General features: G+C 42.7%; 1 protein-coding gene and 1 pseudogene across 2 annotated transcripts in view; both read left to right on the top strand.

The window, feature by feature from the left end:
- YME1L1 (YME1 like 1 ATPase) overlaps positions 1-15368 on the top strand; it is an 86012-nt gene that overhangs the window by 27002 nt on the left and 43642 nt on the right. For both annotated transcript variants that reach the window (XM_066384868.1, XM_066384867.1), the window contains one exon: positions 11857-12019. In XM_066384868.1, coding sequence (XP_066240965.1) covers positions 11857-12019 — 163 coding nt within the window. The remainder of the gene's footprint in view (positions 1-11856; positions 12020-15368) is intronic.
- On the top strand, positions 7509-8077 carry LOC136405610 (cdc42 effector protein 3-like; annotated as a pseudogene).

The raw sequence follows: 15368 nt of genomic DNA, 5'->3' as shown, positions 1-15368 counted from the left end.
TTTTATTATCCATGCTGCTAAATCTTTGACTTTTTTTAAAATTTTTTAATTTTTAAATTAAGTTTATTTAGATAACATTGATAAGTTAAGAGTACATCAGTTTCCAGTGAACATCTCTCTAACATTTGAACTGTTGATTGCATTGTGTACCCATCACTCAAAGTCAAGTAATTTTATATCACCATATATTTGAATCTTTGACTCGTTAAGTGGAATTGCTAGGTCAGTACTAAAGTACATTTTTGGGGCTTGAAAAGTAGCTACACTATCCTGGCCAGGAGGTTCAGTGGATGGAGCACTTTCCTGGTGTGCTGAGGTCATGTGTTCAATCCCCAGTCAAGGAACATGTGAGAAGCAACCAATAAGTGCACAACAAAGTGAAACATTGAGTTGATGCTTCTCTCTCTCTCTCTCTCTCTCTCTCTCTCTCTCTCTCCTTCTCCCTCAGACCCCCTCTCTCCCTTCCTCTCTTTCTCTCAATCAATGGGGAAAAATTAATTAAAAAAAAAAATAGTAGCTGTACTTTAGAAGCCAGTGTTGAAGTAAATAAGCCTAATGGTCTTAATACAGAATTGATGTTCTTAATCTCTGAAGATACCTTCATTAGTCCTATTGTTGAATAAGTACTCATTGTTGCTGCACAAACAGTTTCATTCTTTTTTTTGTTGTATTTTTCTGAAGTGAGAAACAGGGAGGCAGAGAGACAGACTCTCTCATGCCCCGACATGGATCCACCCAGCATGCCCACCAGGGGGTGAAGCTCGGCCCATCTGGGGCATTGCTCTGTTGCAGCGAGAGCCATTCTAGAACCTGAGGCGGAGGCCGTGGAGCCATCCTCAGCACCGGGGCCAACTTTGCTCCAATGGAGCCTTGGCTGCGGGAGGAGAAGAGAGAGACAGAGAGGAAGGAGAGGGGGAGGGGTGGAGAAGCAGATGGGCGCTTCTCCTATGTGCCCTGGCCAGGAATCAAACCCAGGACTTCCATATGCCGGACCGATGCTCTACCACTGAGCCAACCGGCCAGGGCCAAACATTTTTATTCTTAACCACCCTACCTCAACTCTGCTTTCACCTCCTTTGCTATTTGGTGACTTGGCTTTCATCAAGTCTTGCTTATCCAAATACCCACAACACAGCATAAGTAAAAATTCTCTCTTTTAACTTTCTTCAAGCTACTAACTTCTTTTTCCTTTGCTGTCAGACTTTTTGAAAAAGTAGTGTCAACTTCTAATTATATTCTAGTCCTCCTTTATCTGTGGGGGATGCACCCCAAGACCCCCCAATGGATGTGTGAAGCTGCAGATAGTACCAAGCCATTTACATATATACTGTTTTTTCCTGTACACTCATACCTATGATATTTGATTCATAAATTATGCACAGTAAGAGATTGACAACAATAATTTAAAATTGAACAGGTATAATAATAGGCTGCAATAAGTTATGTGACTAGTCAATTATTCCAAGGAATCCCTGCTGAAATCTTTCTGCTCAGTGTTTTCTGGTGTAACACATTACCATCTGTTGGAACATTTTCTTTTTTATTTTATTTTTTTAAGCACAAGAGAGAGACAGAAACAGGAAGGGAGAGAGAGATGAAAAGCATCAACTCGTAGTTGTGTCACTTTACTTGTTCATTGATTGTTTCTTATAAGTGCCTTGACTGGGTAGCTCCTTGCTCAAGTCAGCGACTTTAAGCTTCAAGCCAGTGACCTTTGGGCTCAAGCCAGCAACTATGGGATCATGTTGATGATCCCACGCTCAAGTCAACAGCCCCCTGCTCAAGCTGGCAAGCCTGCATTCAAGCCATATGAGCCTGCGCTCACACAGGTGACCTCGGGGATTGAAACCTGGGACCTCAGCATCCCAGGTCGACAACTCTCTCCATCTCATCATCACCAGTCAGTCAGACTGGAACATGTTTTTTGTTTATATCTTGCATTGACAAATTTAATGCCTTTCCATCCTCCCTAAGCACTATGCACTGTGGTTATAACCTTTTAATTTGAGATATGACAGCCTAACTCGCATAAATTCTTTTCCCTTCACAATTTCCAGATAGAGGATTTGTTCTTACCATAGACCTTTGCAGTTTCAGCTTACAATACTTTTTTTTTTTTTTTTACAGAGACAGAGACAGAGAGAGGGATAGATAGGGACAGACAGACAGGAACGAAGAGAGATGAGAAGCATCAATCATCAGTTTTCGTTGCGACACTTAAGTTGTTCATTGATTGCTTTCTCATATGTGCCTTGACCAGGGCGCTACAGCAGACCAAGTGACCCCTTGCTTAAGCCAGGGGCCTTGGGTCCAAGCTGGTGAGCTTTGCTCAAACCAGATGAGCCCACGCTCAAGCTGGTGACCTCGGGGTCTCGAACCTGGGTCCTCCGCATCCCATTCTGACGCTCTATCCACTGTGCCACCACCTGGTCAGGCTTTTTTCTTTTCTAATTAAGAACTTTCATGTTTTCACTTATAGGAAGTTCTTTATGACTTTCTCTTTGACGTATCACTATTTTTTTTTTTGACGTATCACTACTTTTATGCATTGGCGCCATCATGTATTAAGTAAAAGGAGACTTGAACATATTACAGTCCATCAGATAACCAAAACTGCAGTCTTGAATGTGATAACCAAGAGGGCTACTAACTGGCGGGGAGCATATTCAGCATGGAGACTCTGGACAAGGCATGAGTCATGGTCCAAGGCCTGAAGGAAGAGAGAGCATGAGATTTCGACATGCTATTCAGAATGGCGCACACTCTAAAATTACGAATTGTTTTTTATTCTTTAATTATTTTGTTTTATTATTTGTTTTATTATTTTATTTTATAAGGTAAGAGGAGGGAAGATAGACAGACTCCTGCATGCACCCCAACCAGGATCTACTTGGCATCTCCGTCTTGGGCCAGTGCTCGAGTATGGAGCTATTTTTAGGACCTGAGGCTGATGCACTCCAGTGGAGCTATCCTCAGTATCTAGGGCCATGCTCGAACCAATCAAGCCACTGGAGGGGAAGAGGTAGAGAAGAAGGAGAGGGAGATGGGAGAAGCAGATGGTCACTTCTCCTGTGTGCCCTGACTGGGAATCGAACCTGAGACATTTATTTGCTGGGTCTACGCTCTATCCACTGAGCCACCGGCCAGGGCTATGAATTGTTTTATTTCTGGCATTTTCTATGTAATATTTTCAGACCACAGTAGGTAGCAGGTAACTGAAACAGGGGAAAGCAAAACTGGATAAGGGGGTTCTGTACTTGTTAAACTTTTACTGCATCGGCCCTGGCCGGTTGGCTCAGCGGTAGAGCGTCGGCCTGGCGTGCGGGGAACCCGGGTTCGATTCCCGGCCAGGGCACATAGGAGAAGCGTCCATTTACTTCTCCACCCTCCCCCTCCTTCCTCTCTGTCTCTCTCTTCCCCTCCTGCAGCCGAGGCTCCATTGGAGCAGGGATGGCCCGGGCGCTGGGGATGGCTCCTTGGCCTCTGCCCCAGGCGCTAGAGTGGCTCTGGTCGTGGCAGAGCATCGCCCCCTGGTGGGCAGAGCATCGCCCCTGGTGGGTGTGCCAGGTGGATCCCGGTCCGGTGCATGCGGGAGTCTGTCTGACTGTCTCTCCCCATTTCCAGCTTCAGAAAAATACAAAAAAAAAAAACCAACAACAAAAAAACTTTTACTGCATCTACAAGCAGCATAGTTTGGTTACTACATTTACCATTTTATAGACCTATTGTTAAAATCAGTGTTCACTTTCTTAATGTTAAATACAGACCTATTTTAAAATCCACATCTGTTTCAACTTTTCTGAGCATTTAACTTTGATGAACATGTACTACTTCCAAAATATTCTTTTGAATTGAGTGATATTACATTGATGATAGTTATTTCCTTTCTGTTTTGCTGGCTCTTTTTTATTGTAAACCTTAAATATTGGGTGTACCCTGCGTTTATCCTATTTTTCTTTTAAATGAGAATAGGAGAGATACAGAGGCAGACTCCCGCATATGCCCCAATAGGGATACCCTGGCAACCCCTGTCTGGGGCCGATGCTGTGCCCATCTGGGGCTGCTTGCAACCAAGCTATTTTTAGTGACTGAGGTGGAGGCTATGTGGAGCCATCCTCAGCATCCAGGCCAACTGCTCAAATCAATGGAGCCATGGCTGTGGGAGGGGAAGAAAGAGAAAAAGAGAGAAGGGGGAATAGGGGAGAAACAGATGATTGCCTCTCTTGTGTGCCTTGACTGGGAATTGAACCCAGGACTTCCACACACCAGGTCAATGCTCTACCACTGAGCCAACTAGCCAGAGCTATCCTTAATTTTTATTATGAATAGTCTCCTATGTTATGTAATCAATTTTTATATCTTAACATCTGTTTATATCTACATGCTGATAACTCCCAAATATCTCTCCAACCCTAACATTTCTCTAAAGTAATTTAGGTAGTGGCCTATTAAATTACCCCTCTGGATAGGCTCCAGGGCCTTAAAAATTAAGATGTTTAAATTTTTTTTTTAATTAAAAAAATTTTTTTTTAAATTTTATTTATTGATTTTACAGAGAGAGGAGGGGAGAGAACAAGAAGTATCAAGTCATAGTTGCTTCACTTTCGTTGTTCATTGATTGCTTGTTGTATGTGCCTTGACTGGGCAAGCCCAGGGTTTTGAACTGGCAACCTCAGCATTCCAAGTCAATGCTTTATCAACCGCGCCACCACAGGTCAGGCAAAAATTAAAGATGTTTAGAACTGAGCCACTCCCCCCAAATTTCATTATATTTGGTCTTACAGTGGTTTTAGCCCTTCTTTATCAGTCTGGGTCCGACCAGGAGTGAATAACTACAGTCACTTGAACAGTGAACATGTAATGTAGAAAAATAGAATTTTTTAGTATAATGTAAAAATTCAATTTTTATAGGGGATTGTAATTACTAAGGATTGGCTAGTAATAAGTAAAGAAAACTCTAAAAGATGTAGGACTAATAAATTTAAGGAGCAACTAACGCTCCTAGGATTCAGGTAGTTTCCCAGGAAGAATTCTACTCCTCCCCCAGGGTGAGGTTTTGACTGTGTTAAGGAGGACATCGTGGTATTGGCTCACTGAATGGCAGAGAAGTCACTGTATTCAGCCATGCAAGCTGAACTTGATGGAAATCTGCCCTCTAGGGTTCCAGGGAAAACTGTTCATGGGATATCTTTCACTGGAGAAGTCCTGCAGGGGAACCGTGGGATGGTGCAGACCAAAGCCTTGAGCACATCAGAACCAGAAACAAAACCTTTCCTCCAACAATGTAGTAATTCCAGGTCCTGAGTGGGAATGGCGCGGAATTAAGAAAACAGGCTTAAAGAATTAAAGAATGGGTTTGGAGGGCTCTGCAAAGCTGATAGCAGAAACAGAGCATGCCCAAAAACCGCATGTTGCTTTATTTATAGGGCAAAGTGGGCCATTAGCAAATCAGTGAGAGCTCTGATCACGTTTCCAAGGCAACCCATAAATTTTACCAAGTGCAGAAAATCCCCACCATACATATCATCTTAACTTTACACTAAACAACGGATAGAAGAAACTTGCCTCCAGTCTCTCTGGGGGACATGAGGGTTAGGATGAATATCAGCTAACATGGAGGTGTAGGGAAGGGCTTAGCCTTTTGCAACCTAATCAGGCAAGTGAGGTGGAGAGTTGGGTCGACTGTCAGCTTACAGCCAGTTCCCTACACCTCTGTCCCCCAAAAATCTAAACTCCAAAAACCCCATTGACTGTTTGGTCCCCAGCACCCTCTACTGACAAAATTTAACATTGTGTCAGCTGGCAAAGCAAAAATATTCAAAAGGGCCCAGATCCATGTTCGTGGAGCCAACAAAAAGGCTGAAAAGGAGCTAAGACAGCAGATCAATAACCAGCACAGCCCTGGCCGGTTGGCTCAGTGGTAGAGCGTCGGCCTGGCGTGCAGAGGTCCCGGGTTCGATTCCTGGCCAGGGCACACAGGGGAAGCACCCATCTGCTTCTCCACCCCTCCCCCTCTCCTTCCTCTCTGTCTCTCTCTTCCCCTCCTGCAGCCGAGGCTCCATTGGAGCAAAGATGGCCCAGGCGCTGGGGATGGCTCCTTGGCCTCTGCCCCAGGAGCTAGAGAGGCTCTGGTCACAACAGAGTGACGCCCCGAGGGGCAGAGCATCGCCCCCTGGTGGGCGTGCCGGGTGGATCCCGGTCGGGCGCATGCGGGAGTCTGTCTGACTGTCTCTCCCCGTTTCCAGCTTCAGAAAAATACTAAATAAATAAATAAATAAATAAATAACCAGCACATTCACCCAGAACCCTCTCAATCCCTATACTCTGCTGGTTTCTTCAAATGTCTTTTGTCTATAATTCGTTTTCCATCCTTAAACAGGGCTTAAATCAGGCTCATAACCTTTTTCTTGCCCATTAGCCCTCTTACCCAGTTTATCTTCTGTTTTCTTCCTGTAAAACAAAACTAACTATTATCTATAGAATTAAATTCAAACAAGGCTCTTCACAATCTGGCCATAGCCTATCTTTCTAGTCCTTTTCATCACTAAACATTGTGCTCCCTCTTAGACATTCCAGGCCCTTTGATGACCTTTTTGTTTGCCCTTATCCAAAGCTTCCTTCTCCATCATTTTTCGAATTCCCTGTTGCCTCAGTGAAGCCTTCTCTCACTTAGGAAATTAGTTGCTCTGTGTTTTGTTTTTTTTCACCACTTTTTTTTTTTTTTTTTTGGTATTTTTCCGAAGTGAGAAGTGGCATGGTGGCAGACTGGCAGACTCCTGCATGTGCCCAGCTGGGATCCACCTGGTATGCCCACTAGGGGCGATGCTCGGCCCATCTGGGGCATTGCTTTGCTGCAGTTGGAGCCATTCTAGCGCCTGAAGTGGGAGCCTTGAAGCCATTCTCAGCGTCCGGGCCAACTTTGCTCCAATGGAGCCTTGGCTGCAGGAGGGGAAGAGAGAGATAGAAAGAGAGGAGAGAGGGAAGGGTGGAGAAGCAGATGGTCGCTTCTCCTGTGTGCCCTGGCCTGGAATCAAACCTAGGATTTCCACATGCCGGGCCGACACTCCACTGCTGAGCCAACCTGCCAGGGTCTCATACTGTATAGTTTTTAATATGTAGTTTAAAAGGTACTTCTAAATATTTTATTTTGGTTCCCACCTTCCCTCCAGCCAGCTGGCTAGTGTGGAGATGCGGGCGTGGGCGCCTTCATGCTGTAAGGAGCTTGCGCTTTGAGGCTGGGTCTGTGTAGGGGAGGTGGGGCTGTGTGCCAGGAGGCGTCAGGACCGCTGGTTTCTCCACGTTGTGGAAGGGACTAGATGTTGTAACCAACTCTTCAGAAAGCCCCACTTAGCTGAAACTTTAGGAAGGTCTCTTGACTTCCAACTCCTTTCACAGCCACTTCTGAAGCTACTTGAGAAAAATGATATGACTGTTCCTATCGAAAGGATTGCTGGAAACATAGAACCTATGAAGAAAGTTTTGCAAAAGAGACATTCTCAAATTCCAAAATGCCAGCCAAGACCCCAGTTAGCCTGAAAGTTGCTAATAACAAAAAAGGAAAGAAGTTTAAACTGAAGGACATTTTGTCTCCTGATAGTCGGTCTTACCCTTGGAGACTTTTGCCACATTATTCACATCAGCCAAGGGCCAGCATGATGTCTTTGGAGATATGTATTCTCTTTCTTAATGGGAACTATGAGCTTTTACCTGGAAACCAGGAAAAGTACTCCAGAGTCAGTTACCTGTGCACCAAAACACCATCCCCTGTGTTCAAAAATGCCATCTCCCTCCTGACCATGTTGTCTTATTGTCATTGGTGATATTTAATTCCAAACAGGAGTCTGTTGGGCCAGTAAAGCTGCCCAGGTATAGCTGTGAGCCTCTCATGGAGGAAAAGTCTCTGGAGAAAAGCTTTCTGTTGAAGAATGGGTCAGTGCACCAGGGAGATATCTCGAGGGGTTCCAGCAGGTCTGCCTGGCAGTCCGTCCAGGGCAGGGACAGTCACTCCTCCAGCAGTATCAAAAAAAAACACAAAACAATGAACCACAAAGAGAAGAGTTTCAGAGACTATTTGTAGTTGTGTGATGGTTTTCTAAAACAACACTTCTACAAAGGTTTTTTTTTTTTAAACCTGTTCTTCCCTGTTTGCAAAACCAGTTAGGAAAACTTGTCTTAGAAAAAAGAGGGAGTGAGTGAGGCAGAACCCACCTTCACTAGGCATGGCTGATGCTCAGCTCACATGGTTTTTTTAGCCACGTAAGAAATCTGGCTGGGCCAGGAAGGGCACTAGCCATGAAGGGCTGCACGAGTCACACTGAGGAACATTTTAATACTTCAGCATTTTCTGAGCAAGAGAACATCAAAATTTAACACCTTAGCCTTTTTTCTAGACTCTTTTCAATATTATATTATTTGGGCTTACCATATTAGATTATTCATTATTAAAATTTTTTCTTTATTTTCACATTTGAACAACTATGGTTTGGAGAATTTTCTTGTAGCTTTTATATATCCCTGTCTATAAGCAAAATATTACTGTAAGTTATTTCTAAAGTTAAAATATATTTTTATGTGCCTTTGACTTTTTATTGCAGAGTCTGCACTTTATTCTATATTGAATGTGTCCTTTGACTTGTTTTTTTATTGCATTTCCATTGTAAGCTGTGTATATTTGGGAAAGTGTTTTTATACTTAGCTTTATTTCCTTTTTTCTTCATCTATTATACTTTCACAGAAACCATCAATAGATTATAAAGTACAAAGGCATACATTATTACTCCTGACGCTTCTGCAGAGACTGTGGGCTATCGCTTGTAATGTTCTTTGGAAATATGAGTATTTTAGTACAGTACACACTTGAGTTTTATAGGTACTTCATACAACATAATTAAGAGTAAATGTTGCCTGACTGGTGTGCTGTGGATAGAGCATCGACCTGAGATGCTGAGGTTCTAGATATGAAGCCCCAAGGTTGCCAGGTTGAGCCCATAGGTCGCTGGCTTGAAGCCCAAGGTCACTGGCTTGAGCAAGGGGTCACTGGCTCATCTTGAGTTCCCTGGTCAAGACACGTGTAAGAAGCAATCAATGAACAACTAAAGTGGTGTAACTATGAGTTGATGCTTCTCATCTCTCACTTCCAGGGTCTCTGTCTTACTCTCTCATCACTCTCAAAAAAGAAGAAAGTAAATGAGTGTTAAAATGAAATAAGTATTTCTTATTGTAATGCTTTTAAATATCTTACTGTGTATGACAGGATATGTAGATGAGTAAAGCATGACCTCTGATTTGTGCTGTGCCATGAATCGGGCAGGACATATTTCATAGTCATTTTACTAATGAGGAAATGGATTCTAAGAATATGAATTACTTGTCACAAAGCTAATAAGTGATAACCCCTTGGACGTCAACCTAGAACTATATAATTCATGGATCTAACTTTATATCAATTGTACAAAGTTGATACTTTACTTGTTCTGTTTATTTTTGCTCTCCTTACTTGAATTTCTAGCTGTTTGGGGCTTGTAATCGTTGTCTTTGTGTGTCTGTTGGCTCATGTGGACAAAAAACTAACTCACCCCTATCTATTTGTAGTTATGTTGGAACTGTTTTAGTTAAGTATATATGTTGCATAGTTTTCACACTTTTTTTTTTTGTTTGTTTTAAGCAAGAGAGATACACAGAAAGGGGAAGAGATGAGAAATATCAGTTCATGGTTGTGGCATTTTAGTTGTTCATTGATTGCCTCTCATATGTGCCTTTATTGAGGAACTCTAGCCAAGCCAGCAACCCTGGGCTTCAAGCCAGCGAACATAGGATCCCATGCTCAAGCTGGTGACTTCAGGGTTTTGTTTTGAGAGAGAGAGGCAGGGAGAGAGAGACTGTTCCTATATGTGCCTTTACCAGGGAATCTAACCGGCAACCTCCACACTCCAGGGTGATGCTCCACCCAGCCAAACCATCCGGCCACCGCTTAATTTTTATTGAATTTTTAGAAAGACAGAGAGAGGAGAGGAGGGGGAAGGGAAGGATTTGTTGTTCTACTCAGCCTTGCATTTTTTGGTTGCTTCCTCTGTGTGCCCTGACTGGGGATTAAACCCAGCAACCTTGTTGTTTCAGAACGATGCTCTTAACCCAGTGGTTCTCAAAGTGTGCGCCAGGGTGCACTGGTGCACCCTAGAAGATTTCCAGGTGCACCCTATGGTATTCCAGAGAAATATGTGCCCATTGGGGACCAAAAAACCAGCAGGGTTTTTGGAGTTTAGATTTTTGGGGGACAAAGGTGTGTGGAATTGGCTGTAAGCTGACAGACAGTCTGCCCAACCCCTCACCTCACTTGCCTGATTAGATTGCAAAAGGCTGTTAAGCTGTGTGCTGGCTTGTTTACACTACCCCCCATGTTCCCCGGAAAGACTGGAGGCAAGTTTCTTCTATCCTTTGTTTGGTGTAAAGTTAAGATGATATGTATGGTGGGGGTTTTCTGCACTCAATACAATTAAAAGTAAAAAGAGGGGAATTCTTCAATGTATTGATGAGGAAATGAGAGTTTGCCTTTCAAATATATGCCCAAATTTTGAAGAAATCGCTAGGACACACATCAGGCTCATATTTCTCATAAACACAAGAATGAAAAAACAAATTTGCACCATGACCTGCTGAATTTACTAAATCTTACTAAGAATGTATCTATATATATAAAAAGATAACTTTTTTGTCATTTTTTAATTTTTTAACCCCTCTTTTTTATGAATTCTAAAATGCGTAACTCAAAAAATATAACATAAAAATGTTTTTTTGTTTGTTTTTACAGAGACAGAGAGAGAGTCAGAGAGAGGGATAGACAGGGACAGACAGACAGGAACAGAGAGAGATGAGAAGCATCAATTATCAGTTTTTCACTGCGACACCTTAGTTGTTTATTGATTGCTTTCTCATATGTGCCTTGATCATGGGGCTGTAGCAGACCGAGTAACCCCTTGCTCAAGCCAGCGACCTTGGGTCCAAGATGGTGAGCTTTTGCTCAAACCAGATCAGCCCGTGCTCAAGCTGGCGACCTCGGGGTCTCGAACCTGGGTCCTCCGCATCTCAGTTCGATGCTCTATCCACTGCGCCACCACCTGGTCAGGCTAAAAATGTCAGAATAACTTTAATTTTGTTGTCTTTATTTGGTTTAATTACCATAAAAGCACGCTTGGACTTATTTTTCTTTAATATTTGACTTAATTATTATAACATATATCTTGGAAATGTGTATATAGTGCGCCTACATTTATTTGTAGGATTTTAAATGCGCCCCGACTTCAAAAAGTTCGAGAACCACTGTCTTAACTGATTGCGCTAACCAGCCAGGGCCGATCTCAGAGTTCTGAACCTGGGACCTCAGTATCCCAGGTTGATGCCTGTTCACTATGCCACCGCTGTTTAGGCCACACATTGTTGAATTTCCCTCCTTACTAGACTTTGGTATGGCTAACTCTGGAACCTCTCAGTTCAAAAAGGATCTCTTCATGAGACCCGAGGAGTGAGACGCCCTGTGGTAGCAGAGAGCAAACCCTTTATTTATCAGTTGGGCTTTGGTTTATGGGCACTAGAGACTGGAGGGTGCTTTAAAGCTCCAAGGACTGACGATGATACAATTGGGAGTATCAGTTTTTTCAACCTTTGTCTAACCTCACATGACTGACCCCAGGAAAACTAGAACTATAAAAATATTTTTATCAATTTATATATTAAAAAGAAAAAGAAAGCCAATATATTTATTAGATTTTTAAAACCTATATTGTTTAAACTGTTAAGTACTTTATAAATTAAATATCTTGATAATTTTAATGCTTATTTGGTTGATTTAATGTTTTACAGCCTGTGCTTAACTTGAGGGACCTTGGATTATCTGAATTAAAAATTGGACAGATTGATCAATTGGTAGACAGTCTACTTCCTGGATTTTGTAAAGGCAAAACCATTTCTTCCCATTGGCATACATCTTATGTCTCTGCACAGTCTTTCTTTGAAAATAAATATGGTAAGTTAATATATTTATTGCTTTAATTAATTTTAGTACTATTAATAATTATAATAGATACCATTTATTAACATTCACTATATACCAGGTTCTTTGCCAAGTTATTTCCTTCCTTCTGTTTTTTGGCTAACTTTTTATATTAGAATAATTTTAGATTTACAAAGAGAACTTGCAAAGATACATCACCTGGCTCCCCTAATGCTGACTACTTTATACATCCATAGTATGTTGTCAGAACTAATTAACATTGGTGTATTACTTTAAAATACAGACTTTATTTAGATTTTACCAAATAAAAGTTTAATTTCACCAAATGACTAGTTTTTCCACTACAATCTAGTGTCTGTTCCAGGATCTAATACAGCATATGACATATACTGGATTCTAGGCACCATGCTACCTTGAGTCTGGTAACAGTCTGAAATTATAGTAGGTGGGCCTTTTGTTGAAAGAGATACCAACTTTCTGAATTTCTTTTTGGGTGATATCCAAACAAGGAATGTTAGAGGCTTGTCAAAATACTTGTTCTATATTGATGGAAGAGCAGATTTTAAAAATCAGTACAAGCTATAAAATCCCAGGAACACAAGAGTGAGCAGGTTTGAGATGAAGGTTTGATTTGAAACTGCACTCTGTATAAACTTAATTCATGTACTAATTGTTGTATTTTTTGTTGTTGCTTAATTTGCATAAGGGCTGGAAGAAAAATAAAAAAAATTCAGGAGTGAGAATAAAATGAAAAGTATTTGATCTTGGGGCTTAGATTAAAAATCTGCTTCTCTTTGCTTATCTTTTTGTGCTATACTACCTTCTTCTCCCTGAGACTTAGTGGTTAAGAGTGAGTAGAGTTTAGGATCAAATTCAATCCTGCCACTGATTGACTATGGTACTTATTTAATTTTTCTAAATTGTTATTTTTCCATATGAGTGTGAGGAATAACTATCTCACTCTAGAGGACCAGATGAAATAATTTAAAGTATATGGGGCCCATAGTAAGTGTTCAGTAAAGTTTTTATTATATTATTATTGCTCTTCTAGTCTTCATATTTATATTTCCTTATAGGGTTGTTTGTCTTACTGCTAGCTATTTCCTTCCTTCCTTCCTTCCTTCCTTCCTTCCTTCCTTCCTTCCTCCTTCCTTTCTTCCTTCCTTCCTTCTTTCCCTCCCTCCCTCCCTCCCTCCCCTCCTCCCTCTCGCCCCTCCCTCCCTCCCTTCCTCCCTCCCTCTCTCCCCTCCCTCCCTCCCTTCCTCCCTTCCTCCCTTCTTCTTTCCTTCTTTCCTTCCTTCCAATTTATTAGAGTAACACTAGTTAACATAAACTGCCAGTCATTTTCTAGCCTTAGATAGGCAGAAGGGTTTCTAACTTCACTCTAAGGGTTCTTTTTTTTTCTTTTTTTATTTTTTTATTTTTATTTTTATTTATTTTTATTTTTTTTCATTTTTCTGAAGCTGGAAACGGGGAGAGACAGTCAGACAGACTCCCGCATGCGCCCGACCGGGATCCACCCGGCACGCCCACCAGGGGCGATGCTCTGCCCACCAGGGGGTGATGCTCTGCCCATCCTGGGCGTCGCCATGTTGCGACCACAGCCACTCTAGCGCCTGGGGCAGAGGCCACAGAGCCATCCCCAGCGCCCGGGCCATCTTTGCTCCAATGGAGCCTTGGCTGCGGGAGGGGAAGAGAGAGACAGTGAGGAAAGCGCGGCGGAGGGGTGGAGAAGCAAATGGGCGCTTCTCCTGTGTGCCCTGGCCGGGAATCGAACCCGGGTCCTCCGCACGCTAGGCTGACGCTCTACCGCTAAGCCAACTGGCCAGGGCTATTTTATTTTTTTTTTTACAGAGACAGAGAGTGAGTCAAAGAGAGGGATAGACAGGGACAGACAAGAACGGAGAGAGATGAGACGCATCAATCATTAGTTTTTCATTGCGCGTAGCAACACCTTAGTTGTTCTTTGATTGTTTTCTCATATGTGCCTTGACCGTGGGCCTTCAGCCTTGACCGTGGGCTTTCAGCAAACTGAGTAACCCCTTGCTGGAGCCAGCAACCTTGGGTTCAAGCTGGTGGGCTTTTTGCTCAAACCAGATGAGCCCGAGCTCAAGCTGGCGACCTCGGGATCTCGAACCTGGGTCCTCTGCATCCCAGTCCGACGCTCTATTTACTGCACCACTGCCTGGTCAGGCTCTAAGGGTTCTTTGAAGAATTTCTGAATCCTAACTGGGATACAGGGATAGATGAGAACCACTGTTTTTGTTGTTTCTGTGTACCTTTTCCATAGGATCATGGATGTAAAGCAGGATGGGCCCATTGGTCAAGAATAGGAGTTAGAGCCGGCCCAGGCAGTGGCACAGTGGATAGAGCATCGGACTGAGATGCTGAGGACCCAGGTTCGAGACCCCCGAGGTCGCTAGCTTGAGCGCGGGTTCATCTGGTTTAAGCAAAAAGATCACCAGCTTGGACCCAAGGTTGCTGGCTTGAGCAAGGGGTTACTCCATCTGCTGAAGGCCCACGGTCAAGGCACATATGAGAAAGCAATCAATGAATAACTAAGGTATAGCAATGTGCAATGAAAAACTAATGATCGATGTTTCTCATCTTCCGTTCCTGTCTGTCTGTCCCTGTCTATCCCTCTCTCTGACTCTCTCTCTGTCTCTGTAAAAAAAAAAGAATAGGAGTTAGAAAGGAACACCAGAGAGTTCATGCCTAATAGCTATGGAAGGAGCTTTCTTTATTCCAAATGACTATGGGAGCTTTAAGAGAGAAAGATCGTAGTTCCTCTGGTTTTATTACATTGTTCATTAGAGGTTTAAAAATGATCTCTTAAGAAATAATGATCCTTTATGTTTTTATGGTCTTAACTAAAAATAATTTTACTAAAAATATATGCCTTTACCTCTTTTTTTCCCCCTAGAGATAGAGAGTCAGAGAGAGGGACAGATAGTGACACACAGACAGGAAGGGAGAGAGATGAGAAGCATCAGGTCTTCATTGCGGCACCTTAGTTGTCATTGATTGCTTTCTCATATGTGCCTTGACCGGGGGTGGGGGAGGAGGTTGGCTCCAGCAGAGCGAGTGACCCGTTGCTCAAACGAATGACCTTGGGCTCAAGCCAAATGATCTGGTGCTATATCCACGGTGGCACTGCCTGGTCAGGCACTGCCTTTGCCTCTTAATTTGAATTTAATGTCATTGGCCACTATATTTGTAGATAAAACGATTGACAAGTGATAAAGAACTATATATTTTTTTATTTATTTTTCTTTTTTTCTTTTTCTGAAGCTGAAAACGGGGAGAGACAGTCAGACAGACTCCCGCATGCGCCCAACCAGGATCCACCTGGCACGCCCAC

The sequence above is a fragment of the Saccopteryx leptura genome, chromosome 5 (assembly GCF_036850995.1).
Source record: "Saccopteryx leptura isolate mSacLep1 chromosome 5, mSacLep1_pri_phased_curated, whole genome shotgun sequence".
In the NCBI taxonomy this organism is placed as follows: Eukaryota; Metazoa; Chordata; class Mammalia; order Chiroptera; family Emballonuridae; genus Saccopteryx; species Saccopteryx leptura.
Note: the sequence above shows the minus strand (reverse complement) of the source record. Positions and strands in the feature narration are given on the sequence as shown.